The sequence below is a fragment of the Euleptes europaea genome, chromosome 9 (genome assembly GCF_029931775.1).
Source record: "Euleptes europaea isolate rEulEur1 chromosome 9, rEulEur1.hap1, whole genome shotgun sequence".
Lineage (NCBI taxonomy): Eukaryota > Metazoa > Chordata > Lepidosauria > Squamata > Sphaerodactylidae > Euleptes > Euleptes europaea.
In genome coordinates, this window is record NC_079320.1 from 90,088,686 (window position 1) to 90,116,522 (window position 27,837).

Here is a 27,837-nt window from a genome sequence, read left to right on the forward strand (position 1 = left end):
GGTCTGTTGCGTTGTTGTTGTTGTTGGTGGTGGTGGTGGTGGAGGGGCCCCGTTTTGTACCTCCAGCCTCAGTCTTTGCCCCCTCCTAGTGAGTCAGTCGAGGCACAACTTAAAAGCCCCTTCAGGCAGCCGTGCCCCCCCCCCCCCACCGCCTGCGGCAGACTGCCTAAAAGGTAAGAGAAATCTAAAAAGAGGTAAAAACTTAAAAGTAGCTTCTCAAAGGCTGCATAGATCTTTTGCTTTTTCGTTTCCTTTTCTCTGTGTGTGTGTGTGTGTGTGTGTCAAACCTAAAGTGTTTAAAAGCTTTAATATTGATGGCCTGTCAACTTTGTCCTGATTCTTTGGCTTTCAGTTAAAAGGTTTTTGTTGTTGTAGCTTATGCAGTTGCTCTGTTGCTATGGAAACGTGACATCAAAATGACGTTTCTCTGTTTAAAAGCTTTTAACTAAATTCCTGCCTGTCAGATGTAGGCCCCATTTTGTGCACTCAAGCTTCAAGCTGTTGCCAAGAGGTTTCATGTGTTCTGTTGTCATTCAAATCCTGTAGCTTCATAGGCACGCCTTGCATTGCAAAACCCTCAAGTAAAACCTAAAATCTATGTTAAGTGTTCTCTTTTAAAACCTTTTAGGTCAATTAGCAATGGCTGCAGCAGAAATCCCCAGTTATATTGTTTCTTCTCAGACTGAGAAGCACAGAAGGGCCAGGAATTGGACCGATGCAGAAATGAGGGGCTTAATGCTTGTCTGGGAAGAATTTTTTGATGAACTGAAACAAACTAAAAGGAATGCCAAAGTTTATGAGAAAATGGCAAACAAACTCTTTGAAATGACTGGAGAAATTCGCCATGGAGAAGAAATAAAGATAAAAATTACAAACATGACATTCCAGTACAGGTAAGCTTCAGTTAATTCCTTTTATTCTGAGAGATTTATATAAATTAATCAGGTTCTTGCCTTTCTGAAAAGCTCTTGTAAAGATCCATAGATGAAAGATTAAAGGGTGTTCATAGTGCTCTTAAAATTCTCTCTTACCAAAATCAAGATATAATTCCTGATTTTTTCCCTTCATATGTGCAAATGCTAGTGTAACTTTGGCTGTTAATTGTTGTTATTATAAAATAGGTGTGTGTGTAGAATTAAAAATCTGATTTTCTGTTATTAGCTTTCACTTGCCACTAAACCTAGTGCAGCACACATTCGTCTCAAACTGGTCTCCTCAATGTAGAAATGAAATAAATGAAAGTACAAGTCCAGGTAAAGTAAAATCATTTTGGGAAGAAATCTCTTGAAGGCAGCCTCTGCAGGGGGAGGGTGTTGGACTTCTGAGGGCTAAAATAACCGCCAGTCTCCTCAATGAGTGACATACGCTGCTGCTGCTGCTGCTGCTGCTGCCAGAATCGTAACAAGCATTTGCAAATGAACAATTACATTTGCAGAAAGAAAGCTGTGCACACTACAAATACCATGCCAGCTGGGAGAGGCGATAGAGGTGTCTCAAATGAGATAATGGAGTATAGTTAGTATACATCAGGACAGAAAGTTGGCTTAGGAGAATTAAATGTTTGCTGCTTAAGGGGGAAAAAAGGTGGAGGTAGAAAAATATGTGCCTGCCATTACTGAAAAACAGTTTCTTATCTCTGTGAGACAAACTGCCAGATATGCTTTTAGTTATGTGCTATTTTGAGACATGTTGTAATATCATTAGAGGCACACTGTAATGCATGAAACCTCGAGGCTGTGCTGTTTCTTATTTATTCTCTTTTCAAAGCACCAAATCAGCAGTAATAAGAAAAGGTTGCTTACAACAGGCATCCATGTTTACATTAGGACATCATTCCTGTATCTAAATCACAGGCTATCAAAGTGCAAGCTGAGGGAATCTGATAAGCTTTTAAAAATGTGAATCTTCATTTCCTCTTTTTAAAATGGTTTCCTCTTAAGTTAAGATTGTCGTTCGGCATATAACCATGTTTTATTTGCATTTACCTCTGGGGGAAGGGACTGGTACCCTTTAGCCACAGTGGACCACACAGATTATGATACCCTTAAATGTATGATAAAGAGAAAGTAGAAAATCCTGGAAAAGAATCCTAAAGTTTTTTGTTTGAAGGCCCAGTTTCATTTCCTAAATCTTAATAGCTCCAAAAACACAGAGAAAGGGGAGTTTCTTTTCAGCTATAAATTTAAAAATAAAATTCCCAAATAATATAAATGTTACTTCGAGAGCCAGTGTGGTGTAGTGGTTAGAGTGATGAAGATCTGGGAGGCCTAGGTTCAAATCCACATTCTGCCATGAAGATTGCTAAATGACCTACCTCATGGAGTTGTTGTGAGGATAAAACAGAGGAAAGGAGAACAACATCCTTTCTCTCCCATTGGGGAGAAAGGTGGTGTATAAATGAAGTAAATACATACATACATACATGACATTTTAACCTGCAGATTCTGAAAATACAGTTAACGGGATGCTGTAAGGTAGGGGTGGTTACGGGATGCCTTGACATACTTCTCCTTTCTCCACCAGTATCATTAAATTAAAGATGAGTACATCACAAACTGTTTCATTCACTTGACTAATAACACAGAATTGGATTAAAATCACGACCAGTATAAGATTTTCAGGATGATTTTTTGGGTTCAGATATCCTGCCCTGTTTGCAAATGCTCCTCTAAGTTTATCCAGCAAGTTCTTCTTACAAGACTATGGGCAAAAACGTATGGTCGCTTTATCCTCCTTTAATCCCTGTTTCAGCCAGGATTCATCCAGGATCGAACCCATGCATTTCGCCTAATGTGTGTTCGATCCTGGCTAAAACAGGGATTAAAGGAGGATAAAGCGACCATGCGTTTTCGCCCTCAAATTAATTTGCAAAGAGCTGAGATCTTTGTAAGAGTTCTGTGTTAGGCCTAGGGTTGTCAGGTCCCCCCTGGCCCTTGAAGAAAGATTGGGAGCGGGGGCGGGTTGCCAGATCCAGGTTGGGAAACTCCTGGAGATTTGGGGATGGAGCCTGGGGAGGACAGAGACCTCAGTGGGATACAACGCCACAGATTCCACCCTCCAGAGCACCCATTTTCTCCAGGGAAACTGATCTCTGTAGTCTGGAGATGAGCTGTAATTTCAGGGAATCCCCAGGTCCCACCTGGAGGCTGGCATCCTTAGCCTAGCAGATAAGGTTCTGAAAGGTTTACTAAAATCAGAAAGTAGAGATTGCTAGATTAAAGCAATATGTACTACACTCAGGGAACTCAATACCTTTTGTTGTTGTTGCTGGACTCAGGTTCAGCCGTGGGTGATTTTGTTCTTGTTTGCAACTTATTCAGGCTAGTAAAGTCTTCGTACCCAGTTTAGTTCACCTTGGAAATGTAAATATTGGTTCCCCTTGGCAAATGTAAATATATTTCATATTCTAATAGTGTGAATCACATCACTCGGTTATAGGAGGCCCTTTTTGGAGATGGGAGTGGTATATATCACTGGCCCAACAGGGTTTCCTATTCTTCTCTTGGTCCTCTGCAAGCAAACATAAAGTAAACAAAAGCTGATATCTAAGCGGGCTTCTGTAATCTGTTTTAGACTATACTGTATAATTTTATAACAGAGACAGTACATAACTGAAGAAACAAGCTGTTTTAGAATAGTCACACAACTGTTATTGAATACTTGAAGTACCTGCTTCAACTGCTTTAACTTCTTTGATAAAACTACAATAGGAATTATAAATGTAAACTGGGTGCCCCTACCTGCAACACAGCAGAACACCTCCTCAGGGTAAAACCTCTGTGCTCACTCACCAGGACAAATGTGGGTCAGTTAATACAAGATCCGTTTAACAGACAAGGTTACCTCAATGGTCAACCAACTTCAGATTCTCAACGGAGGCAGCTCGTGATAACTCCTGGGTGGGTAACTGAACTCAGTTACCTTAATGGCTTGGCAAAGTGTCAGACACAGAAAACACCAGCAGATAAATATGCAGATTAGTTCCCATCATAAGAAGAGCCCTGCTGGGTCAAAACAACGGTCCATCTAGTCCAGCATCCTGTCCCACACAGCAGCCAACTAGTTGTTCTGGAGGCCAAAAACAAGGCATAGAGAGGCCAACGCTGTCTCCTAGCACTAGGGTTCAGAGGTTGGCTACCCCTGAACATGGAGGTTCCTTTTGGTCACCATGGCCACTGATAGAGATATGAATCTGTCTAATATACTTATAAAACTGTCTATGCCTGTGGCCATTACTACATCCTCTGGTGGCAAATTCCACATTTTAATTACTTGTTGTGTAAAGAAGTATTTCCAGCATGGTGTAGTGGTTAAGGACAGTGGTTTGGATTGGTGGACTCTAATCTGGAGAACCGGGTTTGATTCCCCACTCCTCCACATGAGCAGCGGACATTAATCTGGTGAACTGGGTTGGTTTCCCCACGCCTCCCCATGAAGCCAGCTGGGTGACCTTGGGCAAGTCACAGCTCTCTTAGAGCTCTCTCAGCCTCACCTACTTCACAGGGTGGCTGTTGTGGGGAGGGGAAGGTGGTTGTCAGCCAGTTTGATGCTTCCTTAAGTGGCAGAGAAAGTTGGCATATAAAAACCAACTCTTCTTCTTCGTCGTCGTCCTCCCATTCTGAATCTACTGCCCAGCAATATAATTGGATGCCCTCAAATTCTGGTATTGTGGCAGGGGAAGAAAAATTTTCTCCATCCTGTGCATAATTTTATAAACCTCTACTTTATTAATTTCTTTTCTAAACTGAAAAGTCCCAGACTCTTTAGCCTTTCCTCATAGGGAAGGTGCTTCAAGCTCTTAATCATTTTTGTTGCTGTCTAGCAACATCTTTTCCAAGTTGCTGATTAGTTCAAAAGACCTGATCTGTAAAGTGTTGTGCTTTAATTTCATATGTTCATATCATTGCATAGCCTTAAACACTGACAACATTCTGTGGGAAACTTCAGTGACTGTAAACTTGGAAAGAATACAGGCCAAACTGAGAAATTACAGTTCAGAATATTTGAAGACGGCAAGAGGATTGCAGAGTACGAGGTTGGGTTTTTATCTGTCTGTGTCTTCAAGGAGCTCAAAGGGCAGCTGTCAGCGAGGGCGTCCAATCGAGCCCCGGATAAGCAGGCTCCGTGTCTCCTTCCCACCCACCCCCGTTCTCATTCCTTTGATCGCCAGGCATTAGCGTTTCAGTAGAGATCCGATGTGAGATCTCTGGCACCGCGGAACTATGCCTGGGAGCCCGGAGATCTAGTCAATCTCACCAGGAGGTTCTGTAAAGGGCAATCACCAGCTAACACTTCCTTATTGTCACCTTGTATCCCTTCACATTCAAACCAACTCTGCTGCACCTCACCCTTTCATGTCCTACCACTGATGTAACCAAATGTCTTGTATGTTCCCTATAAAGATGACCAGTATTTCCCCAACCTGTATTCTGACCTTAAGTTTGTATAGACCACTGAACCCGCTTTCTTAATAAAACTTTACTCTCTGCAACGTCTGGAGTGAAGTTTACTATTGCTGAGATGCAACGAGGTACTGGAGTCTGACAGCAGCATACAGAGTTCTCACCCGCTTCAATTTGTTCTCATGACAACTTTGTGAGCTAGCCTAGGCTAGGCTGACAGAGAGAGAAAGTGAGCAGCTGGCTAAAGGAGACTTAAGGGCTGAAAGATCCTAGCTCGATACTCTAACCGCTACATCACACCGGCTGTCAAATATTCTAGTTGGGGTTTAAGAGGGCAGAGGCCCACTGGGAATTATCCTGGTGACACTAATGGCCAAAAAAGGAGATGTAAATGATTTCAGCAACTATAGTGCCATTGCATTAATTATGGAACGAGAAATGCCAGATGTTCAAGCGGGATTCAAACAGGGAAGAGGCACTAGAGACCATATTGCAAATTTATGTTGGTTACTGGAGCATATAAGAGAATTTCCTAAGAAAATCAGTTTGTGTTTTATAGATTACAGCAAAGCTTTTGACTGTGTGGGGCATGAAAAGTTATAGTTATTTTTTTAAAAAAAAATCTGTGTGCCACAACATCAGATTGTTTTGATGCGCAACCTGTACTCTGCACACAAAGTGACTGTTATGACAGAATATGGCAAAACAGAATGGTTTCCAACTGGGAAAGGTGTCAGACAAGTATGAATTTAATCTCCCTATCTCTTCAATCTATATGCAGAACATATAAGGAGAGCTGGAGTAGATTTAGATGAAGGTGGAGTGATAACTGGTGGAAGGAATATTAACAATCTGAGATATGCAGATTATACCAAATTACTGGCAAAAAACAGTGAAGACTTGAAATGACTACTGATGAAGGTTAAAGCAGAAAGTGCAAAAGCAGGATTGCAGCTTAACATCAAGAAGACAAAAGTAATGACCACTGGAGAATTGGTGGTGGTGAAAAGTGCTGTCAAGTCACAGGTAACTTATGGCGACCCCATAGGGTTTTCAAGGCAAGAGGCGTTTGGAGGAGGTTTGCCAATTGCCTGCCTCCACGAGGGCTCTGAGTTCTGAGAGAATGATGACTGTCCCAAGGTCACCCAGCAGTTTTTGTGTGAAGTAGGGGGGAATCGAATCCAGTTCTCCAGATTAGAGTCCACTGCTCTTAACCACTACACCATGCTGGCTCTCACTAGGGAATTACACAACTTTAATGTCAACAATGAAGAAACTGAAATGGTCCAAGGTTTTATATTCCTTGGCTCAGTCATCAACCGAAAGGGAGACTGCAACCAAGAAATCAGAAGGAGTGAGACTGGGCAGGGCAGCCACAACAGAACTAAGAAAGATTCTTAAGTGCAAGGAGTTGTCACTGACAACCAAGATCAAAATAATTCATACTTTAGTATTCCCTATTACTATGTATGAGTATGAAAGTTGGACAATGAAGAAAGGTGACAGGAGGAAAGTTGATTCCTTTGAAATGTGGTGTTGGAGGAGAGTTTCAAAAGGTTTTAGATCAAATCAAGTCTGAGCCCTCCCTAGCAGCTAAAATGATTAACCTGAGGCTATCGTACTTTGGTGACATTATCAAAAGACAAGAATTACTGGAGAAGGCAATCATGCTACAAAAAGTTGAAAGTAGCGGGAAAAGAGGAAGACCAACAAGAGATGCACTGCTCAATCAAGGAAGCCACAGCCCTCTGTCTGCAAGAAGACCTGAGCAAGGCTGTTAAGGACAAAATGTTCTGGAGGTCATTAATTCATAGTGTCGCAGTGAGTTAGAAGCAACTTAATGGCACTTCACACACACACATGCACGCACGCACACAAATAATGATCAGTTTGCTCCTGCTATATATTCTTTAGGAGAGCAGTCCATCTATACCTGGAGCCCCAACTACTGAAGATTTTATACATTAATCCAGCACCACTGTCTTCTTCTTAACTTCATTTATAGCATAACTTTCTTGCTGAGAGTCAAGGCAGATTACAGATTTTTTTAAAATGCAATAAAAGTTTAATACATATAACCAACAATGCAATAAAATGGTCTAAGATTTTTTCACAGACATTAAAGGTATAGCCCTATTTCCTTTAATTAAAACCCCCTTTCTGAACCCTGAATTGCACCCTTAGAGAAGACGAAACAGCACTGAGGCACACCTTTTGCCCAGCCCCAGGATGAAGTCGAGCATGGCACTTTCTGGACTTGTTTTCATTTAAAAGTACAGCTGCACAACATCAGCATTGTACTGTAGATTTTAGCTGATGTGAGATGCTTTGAGGAGTATTTTTCATCTAAAAAGTGGATTAAAATATAACAAATCAAAATACTATTTGAGTTTGCTATTGATAAGAGTTGATACATTGCAGAATGAAAAATCTTATTAGCTTGTGATATTTTCAAAGAAAACGGCAGCTAGACCAAGCAAGAGACATTATTTGTGTTCAGCCTTGCGCTCCACTTTTGGGGTGCTGTTCCAGAGTAGAATGCAATGAGACAGGGAAATGGGGAAGCAGAGCAGATTCCAGTCTGGGACTTATTTGAGGGGAGGCAGAGAGACCTAAGTAACTGAGATGGCAAATCAAAATAATAATAAATGACAAAGGGCTGAGGAGAACCCAGGGAAAGTTTAATGATGTTAGGAACCATAGTCTGCTAAAACAGCTATTGTTCTGTCAGATAGGGCTTCTGACAGCGCTGTTCCCAAACAAGATGGTTTCCCCGCGAACAAAATGGAGTTCTCTGTGAACTTCTCCCCCCCCCCCATTTTGCACACGAGCTTCGGCCAGGGATTTACAATTGTATTGGGACCCGCCCGTGTAAATCTCCGATCTGATATTGGGGCCCGCGCACAAAGCCGAGAGCTCGGCCATCTCCTCCACTGATTGCTCACAATTGTTTCTGTTCAGTTTTACTTAAGTCGTTACCGGCAGGAAACAACTACATTGTCTCTTTGTTCCTGTAACCCTACTGTATCAGCCCTATATATGTATCCATACTCCCCCAGTCATGTATTCCAGCCTTGCTCATCTCTTTACTAAAATCACTGACTTTTGGAATAAATCCTTGAATCGCTGCTCTGTCTGGATTTGAGTTCTATTGCCTGAAACGCCGTGCATTTTCTGAAGCCTGACATTAGGCTGGAATCACTATTTTTTTTAATTTTCTTTATTTTCTACCAGTTTGTTCTTGAAAAGATGTTTTTTATGTCGTCCCGATCCGCCGAACTGATCCAGCGGTACAAGCGCGTCTGCCAGCAGGAACGGCAGAGGGAGGCACTGCTCTGGGAAGAAGCAGCCCCGGAGGGAGCCGGCCCGCTCCAGGAGGAAGCAGCCCCGGCGGGGTACCCGTGGATTTTGCCGAAGAGGCACAGCTCCACCGATCGACAACGACCCCAAACTTCGTTCACCTGTACTGAGGCCCGCTGGAAGTCAGATACTCCAGGAGGGAGACACCGCTTCGAGACCAGGCGCCAGTCACCTCGACCCCTTGCCCCCGGGAGGAGGAACACCGTCTTCTACAGGAGTGGAACCACGACCTGAACCGGGAGAATCGGGACCTTCAGGCCCAGCTGTGAGCCCTGCAGAGGGAGATGATGGTGCTAGCAGGAACGGTGCGAGGGCTCCGATCGTCCATCGGCGCTGTGGCCACACACACCCCCATTTATCCTCCACGCACAGTCGCCCGGGACCTGAACATCTCCTTTGATGGGACCTGCGCCCAGTTATCACACTTATTATTACAACTTTCTGGTTTCATGAACGACCAGGGTGAGACTTTTCCTTCCGAAGAAGCCCGGGTGCGGTACGCCATTGGGCTTTCTGGAAAAGGAGGCGGTAGAGTGGGCAGTGGCAGCAACTGAAGTTAACCCTGGACTTTTGCGCTCCCTCGATGAGTTCCTGGGAGCCCTGCACCGCCGGTTTGAGGACCCTCACTGGGCAGAGAGGGCCAAGATTGCCATGCGCAAATTGAAGCAGGGGTCCCGGTCAGTGCTAGAATATGCCCAGGAGTTCCAGTCCCTGGCGTGCAAAGTGCGAGAGTGGAGCGAAGCCACCAAGGTCCAACACTTTCGTGAGGGTCTACGCTGGGAAGTGTTGGACGGCTGCCTGACTCTGGGAGACCCTGACACTGTGGAGGGCTGGATGCGGCTGGCAGGGCAAGTAGAATACTGCAAGCTTACCCTGCAGTTCGCTAAGGATCACCCGGGGAAGGAACCCCCTCCCAGAGGCCCAACCAAGGGGAAGCAATTTAGGCCTCCTAGTTAATTTCTCTAAATCTAGGCTCGTCCCCTCCCAGATACAAGAATTCATTGGGGCCCGTTTGGATGCCACGACAACCAGGGCTTTTCTCCCTACACAGAGGGCCCGTGCAATTCAGTCTATGGTCCTTCGGTTCACCAGGAATAGGTTCCAGACTGCCCTCAAAGTTCAGAAATTGTTGGGCCTTATGGCCTCCACCACTGCTGAGGTAGAGTTTGCGCGTCTACGTATGCGCCCACTTCAGGGTTGGTTCCTCCGGACGTTAACATCGACTCACAACACAAAGTCTTTCCATTCCAAGATATGTTATACGCTCTCTGCAATGGTGGTCTAGTGATTCCAACCTCCTCGCAGGCCTTCCCTTCCACCTTCCCTCCCCAGAGTTGCATCTTTTCACCGATGTGTCCCTATCGGGATGGGGGGCTCACTGTGATCACCTCAGGGCTCAGGGCATTTGGTCTGCATCAGAATCCAGACTACACATAAACCTGCTTGAGCTTCATGCTATACGCCTTACTCTGTCTTCCTTTACAGGATATCTGGAAGGGCATCACGTTCAGATCACTACAGACAGTTCCACAGCTCAGCATTATCTGAACAAACAAGGAGGCGTACGGTCTGTTTCGCTCTGCAGGGAATCCACCAGCATCTGGGAATGGGCCATAGCACATCAATTGACACTTGTAGCGATACACATCGCAGGCACAAGCAACACTCTGGCAGACGCCCTGAGTCGTCATCCCAATCAGGCACATGAGATCACTCTGAACACGCACTGCCTCCAACACCTATTCCACCTATGGGGTCGCCCACAGATAGATCTGTTCACCACACATCTCAATTCTGTGTGTCCACAGTTCTACTCAAGGGCGGGGGCGAGCCCAGGCTCCCTGGGTGATGCCTTTCAGTCGACATGGAACAGGGCTCTGTTTTATCTGTTCCCACCTTTCCCTCTACTTCAGAGAGTAGTGGCCAAGCTCGTCACAACCACACCAATGCCATAGTGATCACGCCCTTCTGGCCCAGGAGGTCGTGGTTTGCGGTGCTAATGTTCCTTGCCCACGGGGAATTCATCCACCTACCCAAGGACCCTACCCATTACCCTCCGGACATCTAGTTGGCAGCCTGGAGGATTTGATCCTAGGGCAGTGGTCTGATAGAGTAGCCAGAGTCCTATTACACTCCCTAAAGTCTTCTACCCGCAGTTCATACAATGCAAAGTGGAAGCACTTTTCTAGTTGGGCGACAGCCAAATCACTTTCTCCTGTTTCATGCCCGTTGTCCTCTGTTTTGGGATTATTTGATATCCCTCAAAGATTGTGGTTTATCAAATTCCTCCATTAAAGTTCATTTAGCCGCCATTTCAGCTTTTCACTGCAATATTGACTCCTTTTCAGTTTTTTCTCACCCGCTATCCAAAAAATTCCTTAAAGGCCTCACCAATTTATATCTTCCGGTTTCACCTCCAGTTCCGCAATGGAGCCTATCGTTGGTACTTTCACAACTCATGAAGCCCCCATTTGAGTCATTGGCTACATGTGAGCTTTCCCTACTATCTTTTAAATCGGCCTTCCTAGTCGCCATTACCTCGGCGAGGAGGGTTAGTGACCTTTCAGCACTGTCACATTCCCCTCCGTATACTAAGTTTCATTCTAACAGAGTTGTGTTAAAGCCAAAACTTTCCTTTTTACCCAAAGTTGTCTCAGCCTTTCACCTTGGCCAAGACACAGTCCTCCCGGTATTTTTCCCTAACCCATCCTCGAGTGCAGACAGAGCCCTACACTCCCTAGATATTCACAGAGCTCTCCTTTTCTATATAAAGCGAACACGCAGTTTCAGAAAGGACGATAATTTATTCATCTGCTTTGGTGGTCATCATAAAGGTTGTCGAGCCTCTCCACAGACCCTCTCCAGATGGATCACATCAGCCATCAGGTTGGCTTACGAGCTTGCAGGTCAAGACTGTCCTGACATGATTAGGGCGCATTCGACCAGAGCGTATGCGGCATCCATCGCATTTTCTTCTAAGGTTGATCTTCACGACATCTGTAAAGCTGCTATTTGGTCCACGCCATCCACGTTCATGAAACACTATGCCGTGGATGTGGACTCCGCTAGAGAAGCAGCCGTGGGACGTGCCATTTTGCAGTCGCTGTTTCGGTGATTGTCCCACACCCACCTCCTGGTAAGCGAGCTCGCTATTCTCCCAGTGTGGGACTACATAGAAGCCACGCAGATGAAAAACAGAGTTTCACTTACCTGTAACTGTTGTGGATCTTCTATGCAGTATCACATCCCTCCCTCCTTCCCTGCTGTAGGACCTCTCCGCTTCATGTGGTTGTTTGTTCCGTGGCGGCAGGTTCGAGAACTGGAGGGAAGAGTGCTCCTTCCCCCTGGGTCATGTGACCGCTGGGCGGGAATGCTGCATGCCCCGAGGGGAGGGGGAGCACTCTCTTTTTAGATTTTGCTAGAAGCTGACAAATATTATCCGTGGCTGGCCTGCACCTGCGCAGTCCCCCAATGTGTTACTGCATAGAAGATCCACCAGATGAACAACAGTTACAGGTAAGTGAAACTCTGTTTTTCCCGCACCCATAAGATCATGGCCCATGCTTCCCTCACTGTTACGCAACCCACATGGTCTGTGCGTGGACCCAGCCAGAGGCAGCACGTGCCCAGGAGGAATGCCGGTCACCTCTTAGCCGGCCATTAGCTGCCATTAGCTGTGGTTCCTTGGCACATGCCTGACTATGCTGTCCTGAGTTGCCACTTGGGTGGCTTGGCTGGAGAACTGGCCCTGTGCAGTTGCCTGTCATCATCTCCCAATGTAAAATTTACAGAGCATGTTTGTTCTTTGGTTAATGAAATGCTAAAAGAAAAAAGCCCTGACCTTGCTAGTCCAGTCTTGTGAGATCTCGGAAGCTAAGCAGGGTTGGCCCTGGTAAGTATTTGGATGGGAGACCACCAAGGAACATCAGGTTTGCTAAGTGGAGGTAAACCAACCCTGAACGTCTCTTGCCTTGAAAACCACACAGGGTCACCGTAAGTCAGCTATGACTTGAAGGCAAGAAAACAAACAAAACAGTTGTACCAACCGGGTTTGATTCCCCACATGAGGAGGGAATTATCAGTAGGATAATCTTGATTTTACTGATTTTAGAATTTTTAGGCTGTATAATGGTAAAATGTTGGGGCTGGGACCCTCGTCTGTGAGGTAATCTCCATGCTACTGGGAGGAGCGCCAGAGGAGTTTTGCAGAATTTAATGTTTTCACCCTCTTCTGTGAGACCCCTTTATGTGTATAACTTCTGTCAAGGCACCTCTCTGTAGAGAGACCAGAATGGTCAAAGGTCTGGAATCCATGCCCTATGAGGAGAGACTTAAGGAGCTGCGTTTGTTTAGTCTGGAGAAGAGAAGGTTAAGGGGTGACATGATAGCCATGTTTAAATATTTGAAGGGATGCCATGTTGACGAGGGAACTAGCTTGTTCTCAGTTGCTCCAGAGACTAGGTGTCAGGCCTGCTCGCTGTGTCTAAGATGGTTTCGTTTTCTCACAGATTCCCGTTCAAGGACTGTTTCTGTTTCTTTAAACTGTTTCTCTAAACACTCGCATTCCTGTTCCCTTTGAAGCTAGCGGGTGCCCGTGGGAGCCTTGGTGTTTCTAGACTGTTTGGGGTTATCTCTCATGAGACTGTATTGCTGCTGCTTTTCTGGTATTCTCATATAATCAAGTGCTTGCCATTTCCCCCCCATTCCTGCCCTTGGATTTCTAAGCTCTGCTGCCTATGTTACCAGTAAACCTACTCTTTTGGACTACTAAGTCTCCTGGTGTGGTTTTTGGATTTCTGTGGTCCAAGTGCTTATATTAAGGCAGGAATCAATCCTCTTTCACCTGTCAGGCTAGAGCCCCGAAGGGTTCGCCTGCCGCTCGGATTGGAGCTAGGACGGTGTTCTCCGAGTTGTCTACCCGTGGATGGAGCCCCGTGCAGTTCGCCCGGGTGGTGGGTTCCTGCCCGGAGCCCTGGAAGGCTTCCATCCTTGGTTCCTTCCCTTGGGGACAGCGGACGACGACCCCGATTTAGCACAGGACGTTTTAGCTGAGATACATCGTACTGATGCGGAAGTCAACCGCCTAACTGGACTTGTTTGAGCTCAGTGGCGTTCTCTGGCCGCGATGGTTTCCTGGATGTCCGAGGTCGGGGACGCCAGTGCAAGCCAAGACCTCTACACCCTGGACTGGTTGGTGAAGGATACTCGCTTGGCAGCGGAGGATTTGCAGTTGCTAACTAGCCTGTTGGCGGGACTAACCTCCAGTGACACACAGTTGGATCAGGCAGGGGTCCCAATCCGCCCTGCTGAATCATCAGATATGGCGACTCCAGCCACGCCGGACCCCCAGCTTTGCCAAACGGAGGCAAGAGCGGAGCAACACGGGTGGCTGTGCTCTTTCAGGGCAAGACCTCGGTGACGATTTCGGTGGCTGAAATCACAAAGCTTCTGACCCCTGACTTCGGTGCTGGTGCGGCGGCCTTGGCGGTGCAGATCCAACCGCTGTTGGATCTTACCGACTCCTCTGAACTCCTCTTGGCTTTGGAACTGGAGGCTCTCCCACTGGTTACCACAGCCCTCGCCGCTAAGTTGACGGCCGACCAGGCCTTAGCTGAATGCAAGGCTGAGGATCAGGCGCGGGCAGCGGCAGATGCCGCGGCCAGGGCTCGGGCTGAACAGGAGGAGAAGGAACGTTTGGCTGCCGAACGGGCAGGTCCGGCACGCGCCCCCGACAACCCAGGGGTCTTGATTTTCCCTCGTTCTCCCCGACTTTCGTCCCGTCGCGCAGCATCCAACGTGCCCGCAGGTTCGTGGGGACTTTGCCCGATCTGCCGGATGATTCCGACGAGGAGGACCTATACGGTGGGGAATCACTCTGGGCTGCTAATTTACGGGTCAGCCAATCCCGCCGCGCTGGCAGTACCGGCGACGATGTGTTTTTGTTGCAGACCCAAAATCTGGACCTTATGGAACAGGTGGCGCACTTACAAGACCAACTAGCTCTGGTACTTCGGGACAACGACCAGTTACAACGGGCCCAAACCGCGCCAGTTGCTCCGGCTCCCGTGACGCCACAGCAGCCACCGCAGCAACCACCACAGCAACCACCGCAGCAACCAGCTGCGCCGGTGGTTCCTCCTGGCAGAGGACCCGCTGCTCCTGGTGGAGGCCCCGTGGCGCCCGGGGGGGTTCCCGTTGTGCCCATCGTAGCTGCTTTACCGTTGCTACCGGGTGCACCGGGGTTGCCGGGGGCACCAATTCCTGGACAACCACCTGCACCCCCAATGCCATGGAGACAACCCAAGTTGAAGATTACCTATGACGGTTCAGTTGAAACTCTGCCCCGTTTTTTACATCATGTGGATAGTTATATGAGGGAGCAAAGACAATTCTTCCCTACCGAAGATAGCCACGTCCATTTCGTTGCCTCCCTGTTAACGGAGAAAGCGGCCGACTGGATGATTCTCCAGTTCGATACGAGGTCCCGCTCCATTCGCTCCCTCAACAATTTTATGTTTGCCTTAAGGAGGTGCTTTGAGGACCCCTTCATGGGAGAAAGAGCCAAAGCGGAACTTTTGCAACTCAGGCAAGGATCCTCTCTGGTTCGGGAATTCGCTGATGAATTCCAACGACTTGCGAGTAAAGTAGTGGACTGGCCTGAAGCTACCCTTATCCACTACTTCCGAGAAGCTTTGCACCCAGACATTTTGAACTGGTCTTATATGCGAGGCGACCCAGATACCCTTGAGGATTGGATTTTACTGGCTGAGGAAGTAGAAAGCCGCTGGCGATTCGTTTCCCTAGTCCGGAATCGGGCCAAAGAGAGGGGCGGTCAAAAACCTCCCCCCAAACCTTCGAATCCCAACCCGCGGAGACCAACCTGGCTCCCTCTGGATCGCGAGTCCCGTTTCCAGAGAGGAGCCTGTCTCGTTTGCGGTGTTATGGGCCACTTTGCAGCGGCTTGTCCTCAACGTCCAGAACCCACTCGACCAGATGCACCGCCTTGAGCTCGGGGACGACCTCAATGCAGAGGCACACACTGCAGCCACACGCAGCGCAGCGCCGGGATGACCCACACCCTCTGCATTTCATGTTGGAGAACCATCTAGTCTCCCTGCACCCATCAACCCCATAGGGTCCCGGATTACAAGTGCCCCATTGGGGGACAGCTCTCCTTCTTCAGACAAAGACCATCATTGGAATTCCCCAGCTCTCAATCTGGAATCTCCTCTTGACCTGTCAAAAAACGGACACGGTCTGTGGTGAGTGGAGCGTCCCCACAGACCCCTGTAGAAACCCCTGCAAAATCCAAGGCTCCTGTCATGGTGAGTGAAGTCAAAAATACTGTGTATGTGGACGTAGTGTTACAACACTATAAAAAGGGCCCCCAGTTACGTGTCAAAGCACTCATAGATTCCGGCTGCGGGAGCTCTTTAATCAACGAGGCCACATTTGCAGCTCTGCAAGTCAAGTCCGAAAATCTAGCGGCTCCCATCCAATTCACCCAAATGGACGGCAGCCACTTTAAAGGGGGGGCAGTCGACCGTCGCACACGGGGAGTAGCGATAAGCATCGGTTCCCATTGGGAGCAGATAGACTTTACCATAGCTCCAGTCCGATACGAGGTCATTGACTTTCGAAAACTCAACGCAGTCACCCAAACCAACGCCTACCCCATCCCACTGATCTCGGATATCTTAGGACAACTAAGGGAGGGGCGCATTTTCACCAAACTGGACTTAGTTGAAGCTTATTACCGAGTCTGGATTCGTGACGGGAATGAACCCCTCACAGCCTTCTCTAGCTGCTTCGGAATGTATGAATTTCTGGTGATGCCTTTTGGGTTAAAAGGGGCCCCGGGGGTCTTCATGCAACTCATTAATGAGGTCCTCCATGATTTATTATATCGGGGCATGGTGGTTTATCTCGATGATATCCTTATTTACTCTAATTCCATGGATGAACATGTTGCTCTGGTCAGGGAAGTGTTACAGTGTCTCAGAAACAATCAACTCTATGCTAAGGTGTCTAAGTGCGAGTTCCACCAAAAACAGTTAACTTTCTTGGGATACATAGTTTCACATCAGGGCCTCACCATGAACCCCACTAAAATACAGTCTGTGCTTGATTGGGCTCCTCCCTCCACCCGCAAGCAAGTGCAGCAGTTTCTCGGCTTTGCCAATTTTTACCGTGGTTTCATTCCCAACTTTGCTCAAGTGGCACTGCCGCTCACCGACCTAAAGACTAAGGGTAAGGGGGTCTCTGCCACGTTGCCCACCGCCAAGATTCATTGGACAGATCAATGTAAAACTGCCTTTACAACTCTCAAGCAGCTTTTCACTTCTGAACCCGTACTGCAGCATCCTGATCTTGACCATATGTTCATTGTACAAGTGGATGCATCTGACATAGCTATGGGGGGGGGGGCTCTTTTGCAATGGGGGCCAGACGGTCTTCTTCGCCCCTGTGCTTATTTTTCAAATAAGTTTGCGCACTCCCAACTGAACTGGCCAATTTGGGAGAAGGAAACTGCAGCAGTCCACCATGCTCTCACTACGTGGAGGCAATTTCTGGAGGGTTCCAGGACCCCCTTTGAAGTCTGGACTGATCACAAAAATCTAGAAGCCCTCACGGGGGCCCACAAACTGTCTGCAAAACAACAGCGTTGGGCTGACTTCTTTGCTCAATTCCGTTTGTGCTCAAGCATGTGCCTGGAAAGCAGAACGTACTGGCTGATGCCCTGTCCAGGCTTCCCCAGTACCCGGTAAAGTCGACCGTCCAATGGTCTCCTTATTCACCCCGGCACAAAGGGATGCTCTACCAGTTTTGGCTGTACAAACTCGGTCCCAAACTCTACCCCAGCCCCAAACAGCGGACAGCAGAGCCTCTGTCAGGAGGGAATTGACTCCCTCACCGGATCCACCTACGCCTCCTGTGCCTAGTGCCCCAACTCAGTCAGTCCTCCCCTCCACCCCACCGCCACTGCCAGCAAGCCCTGCTTCACCCCCCTCCGCGGTGGGGATGACCCTGCCTGACTCCTTCCTGGACTCCCTTCATGCCCAATGCCTGGTTGAACGCACTGCTCAGGCACCCCCCTTGCCTGCTAGAATGAGGTGGTTGTTGGTACAAAGACTCGAAACTGTATGTGCCCAAAGTACTTCGGAAGGAAGTCCTGCAGTTAGCCCACGGTGCCAAAACTGCGGGACACTTTGGGTTTTTAAAAATTCTCCACTTATTGCGCAGGCAGTTCTGGTGGGCGGGCATGCGCACCGATGTGGACTCCTTCATCCGCAGTTGTCCACTCTGTGCCACTGTCAAGCGATCCCAAGGGAAACCCCCTGGACTATTGCAACCGTTGGAAATCCCTTCTAGACCCTGGGAAGTAATTGCTATGGATTTTATGACTGATCTCCCCCTCAGTAAGGGAAAAACAGTTTTATGGGTTATTACCGACTTGTTTTCTAAACAGGTGCATCTCATCCCGTGTGCTGGTATTCCCTCCGCCCCAAAGTTGGCCCACCTCTCTGTGTCACATGTCTTCCGACTGCATTCGTTTCGGCGCAAGATTGTGAGTGACCGCGGAAGCAGTTATGTTGCCAAATTTTGGAAGGCTTTCCTCAAACTAGTCGGGGTGGAACAGGGTCTCTCTAGTGCTTTCCACCCCCAAACTGATGGACAAACTGAATGGGTCAAGGCAGTTTTGGAATGTTATCTCCGTTGTTATGTAAACTACCACCAGGATGATTGGGTTGGGTTGTTGCCTTTTGGTGAGTATGCTTATAACAATGCTGTACACCAATCCACAGGTTTCAGCCCGTTTCAAACTGTATATGGCCAGGACTTCGGTCCCATTGGCCATATCGACATTTTGGGGGAGGAGGGTGGTAAGGATGTGGCAGCTTGGGTGGACGCGATTCATACCACCTGGCCCTGGCTAGTAAAGAATCTGGAGCGAGCTAAACGTAAATACAAAGCTCAAGCCGACAAGCACCGGTCTCCTAGCCAGGGCTTTAAAGTGGGAGAGTTGGTCTACCTGTCAACAAAAAACCTCCGGTCCACCCGCCCGTGTAATAAACTCAGTGCCAAATACGTGGGTCCCTATCCCATTTCTCGAATCATTAACCCAATAACCGTGGAACTCTCTCTTCCGAAGACTCTGAGGAGCACCCATCCAGTTTTCCATGTAAGCCTCTTGAAACCTCATATTGCATCCTCACAATGGCATCCCGAACCTCTTCCAGATCAACCAGTGATGGTGGGAGGGGAGGAGCATTTCGAAATTGCTAAAATCCTGGACTCTCATGTCCGTCATGGCTCTCTTCAGTACCTGGTTCGTTGGAAACACTTCCCCCCTGCCTATGACGAATGGGTTCGTTCACGAGATGTTTCCGCCCCGCACCTGGTGCACGCCTTTCACAATGCCTACCCCCACAAACCGTCCCCCTTGCAGGATGGGGGGGGCTAAGGGGAGCAGAATGTCAGGCCTGCTCGCTGTGTCTAAGATGGTTTCGTTTTCTCACAGACTCCCGTTCAAGGACTGTTTCTGTTTCTCTAAACGCTCGCATTCCTGTTCCCTTTGAAGCTAGTGGGTGCCCGTGGGAGCCTTGGTGTTTCTAGACTGTTTGGGGTTATCTCTCATGAGACTGTATTGCTGCTGCTTTTCTGGTATTCTCATATAATCAAGTGCTTGCCATTTCCCCCCCATTCCTGCCTTTGGATTTCTAAGCTCTGCTTGCCTATGTTACCAGTAAACCTACTCTTTTGGACTACTAAGTCTCCTGGTGTGGTTTTTGGATTTCTGTGGACCAAGTGCTTACACTAGGACGTGGAGTAATGGATTTAAACTAAGAGAAAGGCGATTCCACCTAAACATTAGGAAGACCTTTCTGACAGTGAGGGCTGTTTGACTGTGGAATGCGCTGCCTCGGAGGGTGGTGTAGTCCCCGTCTTTGGAGGACTTTAATCATTGGATGGATGGCCATCTGTTGGGAGTGCTTTGATTGTGGGATCCTGCATGGCAGGGGGTTGGACTGATGGCCCTTGTGGTCTCTTCCAACCTTGTGATCTTGTGAGTTCTGAGTTGACCCGTGTTGTGCTGCCTCCTGGCCTTCCAGTTTACTTCTGGAAGTGTCGCAGCACGAAGGGATGATTTACCACTGAAATGGGGGCTTGAGTGGTAAATCATCCCATTGCACTGCGGCGCTTCTGGAAGTAAACCATGCACGTGCGATCCCCGTCCCCAAAATCTCCCGCCGGAGAAGAGGGGGGACCTGGCAACCCTAGTTGGACCCAAAGAACAGGATGGCTTATTTGGATATGGTACAATGACAGAACGGTCAGCATGTGGGAGTGGGTTTGAGGTGAAAGGGGATCCTTTAAAATAAACAGCTGTTTCTCGAAAAACATGAATAGAGTTTATGTATAAGTAAAAGAGTGTAGTGGTTTCTGTATGGTTAATAAGCATAATGGTTCCAGAAAAGTACATAAGCGACATGGTTCCAGATAGGAGCACTGTTCCTCTTGTCCTCTAAAGTTTCTTAAATAAACCTAGCCACAAAGGCTTATTTTCTCATGTGCCATTTTGGCTAATAACTTCTACAAAGGCTTATCTTGCTCACTTGCCTCTTAGGGTCTTAACTTCCACATAGATTTATTTTCTTAACTTACCACTTAGGCTTGTAAGGTCCACACTAGGGTTGCCAACCTCCAGGTGGTGGCTGGAGATATCCTGCTATTACAACTGCTCTCCAGCCGATAGAGGTCAGTTCACCTGGAGAAAATGGCCGCTTTGGCAATTGGACTCTATGGCATTGAAGTCCCTCCCCTTTCCAAACCTCTCCTCCACTCCCAAAATCTCCAGATATTTTCGAACCTGGTGCTGGCAATCCTAACCATAGTGGAAACAAGTAGATACCTACAGGAGGCAGGAGATCCTCCAAACAGCACACAGAAGACAGATTCCTGTCACAGCCCCTCTCGCTCCACCCACTGGGCTCTCTCCCCTCACATGCTCTGACTTCACTCTCTCCCCCACAAGGCATCTCTGAAACACCCAGCCAACTCTGCCCAATCATAACACACTTCAATCACCCCCCCTCTTGCTCAAAGGCCTGCATTTTAAATCAGAGCAACATAAGTATAAAACTCCATACACATAAAACCTTGAAATAAAACACACACAAAATATTTACATACTGAAAACATCACACAGACCTTCAGAGGATTCCATGTAATTGCAGAAACAGGGCCTGACTGCACGCCCCGCCCCCCGCCACACACACAGAGGCATTCAGCCTACAGGCCTGAAAAGGGCTCATGGCATTAAAATTGTTGCAGAAAGTTACAGTTAAATATTTTACCAGTTTTCTCTGCTATGTGAATAATTCATTCATGGCAGACACACAACTTAAGTACTGCACTTTTGCTCCTCTCTTCTCTCTTTAGCCACCAATTGGCACATAAGCAGCATGATTTATAATTTATTTTGAAAGCTTTTTTACAGGACCCAAGAGGGGAAATCTTATTTTCATTCAGCAGATCAAGCAGTCTTCGCAAACAAAAACCATAATGATTTTTTTAAAAGAAGAGGAAGAGTTGGTTTTTATATGCTGACTTTCTCTACCACTTAAGGAAGAATCAAATGCCCCATATTTGACCAGCTGAAAGTTCCCTGTCCTCCAGGCAGGACTTGGAGATCACCTGGAATTACAACTGACTGCCAGTCTACAGAGACCAGATCTCCTGAAGGAAATGGCAGCTTCACCAGGTGGACTCTGTGGCATTATACCCCGCTGAGGTCCCTCCCCAGGCTTTACCCCTGAATCTCCAGGAATTTCCCAACCTGGGGCTGGCAACCCAAATTTTCCCTTGCCCATTTTGGATGGAAAAGGATAACCAATCCTGAGTAAGGAGGCAGGGATCTTGGGGGATGGGGAGTGAGGGGATTCCCTCTCCGAGACTCTGAGTATATCTCCCTGGGATCAGTTAGCAGGTATAACGAACTGCCTTTTATTTTTATATACATTTTCCCTCACCAGCCACCACTATCACTTCAGAGAATTATGACTTGTCTTGTGTTGCTTTGCTTTCTGTCCCACACTCATGATGGTTGGGGAATCTGCCAAAGAAACTCTTTCTTTATAAAAGTCAGTACTTATGAAGGATGCCTTTTTATTTGTGTCAGAAATACTTGGCACAGGTTATATGCTGAACGACAATCTTAACTTAAGAGGAAACCATTTTAAAATGGTTATAGAAGCATAGAATCATAGAGCTGGAAGAGATCACCAGGGCCATCTTGTCCAACCCCCTGCACAATGCAGGAAAATCACAACTACCTCCCCCCCCACAGCCCCAGTGACCCCTACTCCATGCCCAGAAGATGGCCAAGATGTTCTCCCTGTCATCATCTGCCTAAGGTCACAGAATCAGCATTGCTGACAGATGGCCATCTAGCCTCTTCTTAAAAACCTCCAGGGAAGGAGAGCTTACCACCTCCCAAGGAAGCCTGTTCCACTGAGGAACCGCTCTGTTAGAAAATTCTTCCTAATGTCTAGACGGAAAGTCTTTTGATTTAATTTCCATCCATTGGTTCTGGTCTAGGGAAACAGAAAACAACTCGGCACCCTCCTCTATGTGACAGCCCTTCAAGTACTTGAAGACGATTATCATATCACCTCTCAGTCTTCTCCTCTTCAGGCTAAACATACCCAGCTCCTTCAACCTTTCCTCAGAGGAAGAGATACTTTGTAGTTCAGGATGTAACTTAGGTGGTCCACATACAAGTGTTGATATGTTTATAATATACTGAGATTGATTTCTCTTGGCAGTCACTGCTTTGTGTCATGCACAAAAGCATCTTCAAACAATGATTCTTAAATTGAAGGAGTTAGGACCATATACATGATTTCCCAGTTTACTTCTTTAAACTGGCCTGGGACCACTCTTTTCCTTAGAGCTATTTCCCAGTAAACACTCAGGGATCACCCTCTCTACAGTAGAGCTATTGACCTTTATAACTGGTTATAGATCCTGCTTGATCCTAAAACCAATGTGTGTTCCTCACTTTCCCAAAGGAGAATCCTCTACCGACAACTTTCAGCTCTCTCCTCTGTCTCCAACTCTTGTCTGTTAACTGCTCTCCTTCAACTGTCAGCTCTCAACTGTCATTCTTAGAATTCCATTCGAACTCCCTGTCACTCAAGGGGTTCTATGATCGGGACAACCCCTTAGAATGCAGCTGTCCATCACAGCAGGGTTGCTGTTGTCAGTGGGATGTGTGCCTTCCTCCTGCTGGGGAAGCATGGGTCATGCCAGCCGGTCCTAGGGAAGGACTAGGGAAGGGGCATGGATGTTGTGTTAGGGAATACGTTCACTTAGGATGCATGAGGGGAAATTTTATTGCTTTTTTGTGCCTGGTAACCTTCAACCTATGAGAGTGCTTTTTTGGGGGAGGGGGTACCTTTTGACTTTTTAAATTCTGAATGTAAAGTTTTAATAAATCAAACTTTTCTGGGGTTCTTTATACACCTCAGACACGGTGGCTTATCCAGGCAGCTCCCCCATGCAATTAAAGGGGCTCTGTCAGGGGAATTCATGAAGCACGAGAGGTAACCTGGGCCCCTCTTAGGTAGAGGCAAACCCTCAAAAGCAATGTTAGTGGCAGCAGTTTATCAAATCCCCACCTGTCCAGTGGTTAAATGGAGCTGGTGGGAATAGGGTTGTGCATATTGATAAACCTGAACCGAAAATAAACCTGAATTTGGTAAATTTCAGGATTTGGGTTTACAGAATGCCAAAACCTGGGGATAAAGCTGAAGCCGAATAGGCGATTCCTGGAAAAGCCAAATAGATATTCAGCTTTTTGGGTTCGGCTATTCACCTTTGCTCAGAGGCATGGCTCTGCTTTCTCCCCTTTTTCTTTTTTTCTTTTTACTGGTGTTATAGGGCCTCATAGTTGGGGCCCTTTCGAGATAGGGTTATTTAAAAGACGGGGCTCACCCAGTCCCGTCCGGAGGGATATACCCTCCAACTAAAAGAGCCGGCTTCAACAGCCACCCTCCAGGCTTCTGAAGGAGATTTCTTCATCCACATGGATGAGCAATCTCCTTCAGACAGCCCCTGTGGTCATGACTTCAGTTGGCTCCGATATCAACCCCCCCCCTCCATGAAAACCTGCTTTCCGAAAGAAGGTTGCCCTGAGTAGAGTCCTCGTTTCCCTGCAGCGTGATCATCTCTTGGAATAAGATTTTTTTTAATTAAAGTTTATTGATTTTCATACATAACTATAGCAAAACAAAAATTTACATAACAACATCAACATCATCATTCCAACGTTGGGTCACTCTTAATTGCTCTACGCTATTGTATACATAATCAATGCAGTAGGAGTGAAAGGCACACCTAATCCATTGTTATACCTAAAATCTAGAGTTTATAGGATGGACCATATTTGAAGTAAAGACATTGCCTTGGAAGAGCTCACATTCTGATGAATATAATTGTTCGTTACATACGTAATAAAGGGAAACCATCTTTTTGAGTAATTTGAATTCACTCTTGCACCCTCCGAGGCTCTGATCTGTGATGATATTTTATCCATTATCAATTACTTTAGAGTACCATTGTATCAATGTTGGGATTGACTTCCTTTTCCAAGACAGTGCTAAAAAACTCTGTGCAGCCAAAATTAAGACTGAGGTAAATTCTCTCTTGCATTCGTCTTCGTGTTGGTTGTCTGGTATGTGTAACAATACATAAGGTAGTTCTGGGTTCAGTTTGTACACAACTTTTTTTTCTATTTCAGATATAATTTTCTCCCAGAATTCCTTGATTCTAGGACATGTCCACCAACAGTGAGCAATGTCCGCTTTCCCCCTGGAACCAGATTTTTCATGACCATAATCAAGGACTGCTCACAGGATGTCATTTGCCACCCCAAAAGAGAAAGAGCAAGGCAGCCCTGCTTCCAGTCCTAAGAAAGACGCAGGCAAACAAAAAGAAAAAGTGGAACCACAACAGAAAGGAAAAAAGCAACAACAAAAAGAGAGAACAGAACAAGAAGGAACTTCAAAATTAGACAAAGCCACTGCATATTAACAGACAGAAAGATTGAATAAGCTGAAGATATTCTCAATAAATATTAATGGACTTAATGAACCATCTAAGAGAAATAAGGTATGTCATCAACTAATGAAACAAAAACTGATATAGTCTGTATCCAGGAAACTCATATTAAGAAAACACACGAACATATTTTGAAGAATAAAAAATTAGGTCACGCAGTTATAGCTTCAGCAAATGAGAAGAAAAAGGGGATTGTCATCTATGTGAGAAACCCGCATCTGAGCATAACCACTGAAATAAAAGATCCAGATGGAAGATATCTGCCATTAAAATTAAGATTGACGGAGGGAAAAGTTTTAACATTGGTTTCTATTTATGTGCCTATTAATGGAAGACAACAGTTCTTTGCGGGGGGGGGGGGAAGGAACCCTAAAACGGATAGATCTAAGGATCATAAAGGAGCATGTCTTCCGAAAAAAGTTAATGAATATATGGATATTTTACAATTACAAGATGTTTGGAGAAGCAAAAATCCTACTAGAAGAAGCTATATATTCTACTCTGACAGAGATGATTCATATTCTAGAATTGCTGGATTTCGAAGACGTTACTGTGTAATTTGTAGAATGCAGAGATTTTACCAAAATTATTGTCGGATCATAGTCTATTAAAATTAACCTGGTCCTATTACACATTGGGAAGTAGAAGATGGAGACTAAATGACAATATTTTGCTGAAGGAAGAAGTTATACTTCAATGCAAAAAAGAACACAAGGAATTCTTCAAACTAAACACATCCTCAGAGGTTTCGACAGCCACAATATGGGATGCAAGCAAAGCTTATATGCGAGAAAGATTGATTGCCATAAATTCCAAACTAAAAAAACAAAAAAGAGAACAAAGAGACATCAAAAGATTCCAATCAAAAGATTGGAAGGACAACATATTAAAATGAACAAAAAAGTATTTTAAAGGAGATAAAGAAACAAATTGATATGATTGATACAGAAGAAATGCAAAAGAAAATAATATTTGCTAAACAAAAACATTTTGAACATACTAATAAACCAGGACGATATTTAGCTCACTGTCTCAGGAGACAAGCAAAAAAGAAAGTTATAACCAGCGTCAAATCAAAGGGAAAAGTAAGTTTTTTAGAAAAAGATATACAGGATCAATTTCTAAATTATTTTAAAGAGTTATACCAGATGCAGAAGAACCAAGAAGAAGATGTGGATAAATATATATCGGAAACCAAACTAAAGGTTTTTGAGGAAGACAAAGAATGGTGGAATCAGAATATCACACGATGCAAGAGCTCATGCGAGCCATAGCAAACCTGAAGGTAGATAAGGTGCCTAGACCAGACGGATTAACAGCAAGATACTATAAGTGCTTTGAAGAAGAAGTGGCCGTACACCTCCAATTGATGATGAATGATATTACAGGGAGCAGGAAAAGCCCTGAATCTTGGCAAGAAGCATACATCACATTGATCTCCAAGGAAGGAAATGATCCAGAGCTGCCATCTGACTGATATCTTTATTAAATGTAGACTATAAAATCTTCACCTCCATATTAGCTGAGAGACTGAAAAAGAAAATAGAGCAAATTATCTACATGGATCAAACCTGTTTTATTCCAAGACAGATGCGTGAAAACGTTCAATTTATCATAAACACGATAGAACATGTCAACAAGGAAAAGTGTGAAGCTGCTTTCATTTTCCTTAATGCAGAAAAGGTATTTGATAATATTTATTGGGACCTTTTGTTAAAAACTGCAAAGCTTAAATTGTGGTGATAAATTCTTAAATTGGATAAAGAGCATATACTCGAAGCAAACAGCAAGACTTATGATTAATGAAAAACTGATGGAAAAGTTTTCAATTAACAAAGGCACGGGACAAGGCTATCCCTATTACTATTTAACATTGCCCTGGAAGTTTTAGCAACCAGGATAAGAAGTGATGAAAAAATCATTGGTTTGAAAACCCTTGGGGAGGAGTTTAAACTTAAATGCTGCACAGATGATGTGGTTCTGACATTGGAAAATCCATCAAAGTCAATTGAACATCTCATGGAGCAAATAGAATATTTTGGGCAACTCTCTGGATATAGAATAAACAAGAACAAGACTAAGATTATATTAAAAAATCTGGAGGAAGTGGAAAAGCAAGAAATTCAGCAAAAAACAGGCTGCAAGATAACGGAATATCCCATAAGATATTTGGGGATTAACATTACCGGACAGAATCAGTCCTTGTTTAAAGACAATTACCAGAAGATCTGATTAAATGGTCCAAACTGAATTTGTCGTGGTTGGGAAGAATAGCTGTGATCAAAATGAATGTTTTACCGAGGCTGAATTTTCTTTTTCAGATGTTACCTATAGATATAGATGAAAAAACTATTGCCGGTTGGCAAAGTCAAATCAACAAATTTGTATGGGGCAGGAAAAAATCAAGGATCAACTTTAAAGTAATGCAAGATGAAAAAAGGAGAGGATTGGCACTCCCAAATCTAAAACTTTACTGCCGAGCAGCGGGATTATTTTGGATTACAGACTGGATCAAAGATCTAGAGCAGAAAATACTGAAGATTGAAAAAGGAGGATAAGAACAAGTCTTACATTATTACCTATAGAAAGCAAAGAAAAAAGAAATATTTGGACAGAGACATGTGATCAAAGAAGGTTTGATGAAGATATGGATGAGAACCAAAATCAGACTGAGTTCATCACCAGCGCTCATTATGTATCTGAGTAGGGGAGAAAAGAAGCTTATAGATTTCATCAGTTACCAGGATATGATAAACAAAAAAGCCAAAATAAAATATTGGGAAGAAATTAAGAAACAAAATAATAGGTTGGTTGACCTATAATCAAATGATTGTGAGACTTATACAAGACTGTTATCAACAAGGCAAATTAAAAGAAAATACAGAATTTGAAGCAATGATGAATAAAGGAACAAATCACATCTTGGGGGAAATTTATAAACTTTTGCTTA

The 27,837-nt window shown here is 45.6% G+C and overlaps 1 protein-coding gene across 1 annotated transcript in view; it reads left to right on the top strand.

The window, feature by feature from the left end:
• The first annotated feature begins 477 nt into the window (after window positions 1–477).
• MSANTD1 (Myb/SANT DNA binding domain containing 1) overlaps window positions 478–27,837 on the top strand; it is a 32,490-nt gene continuing 5,130 nt past the window's right edge. The window contains exon 1 of the mRNA XM_056855667.1: window positions 478–893. Within this exon, the coding sequence (XP_056711645.1) occupies window positions 640–893 (254 nt within the window). The 5' untranslated portion in view covers window positions 478–639. The remainder of the gene's footprint in view (window positions 894–27,837) is intronic.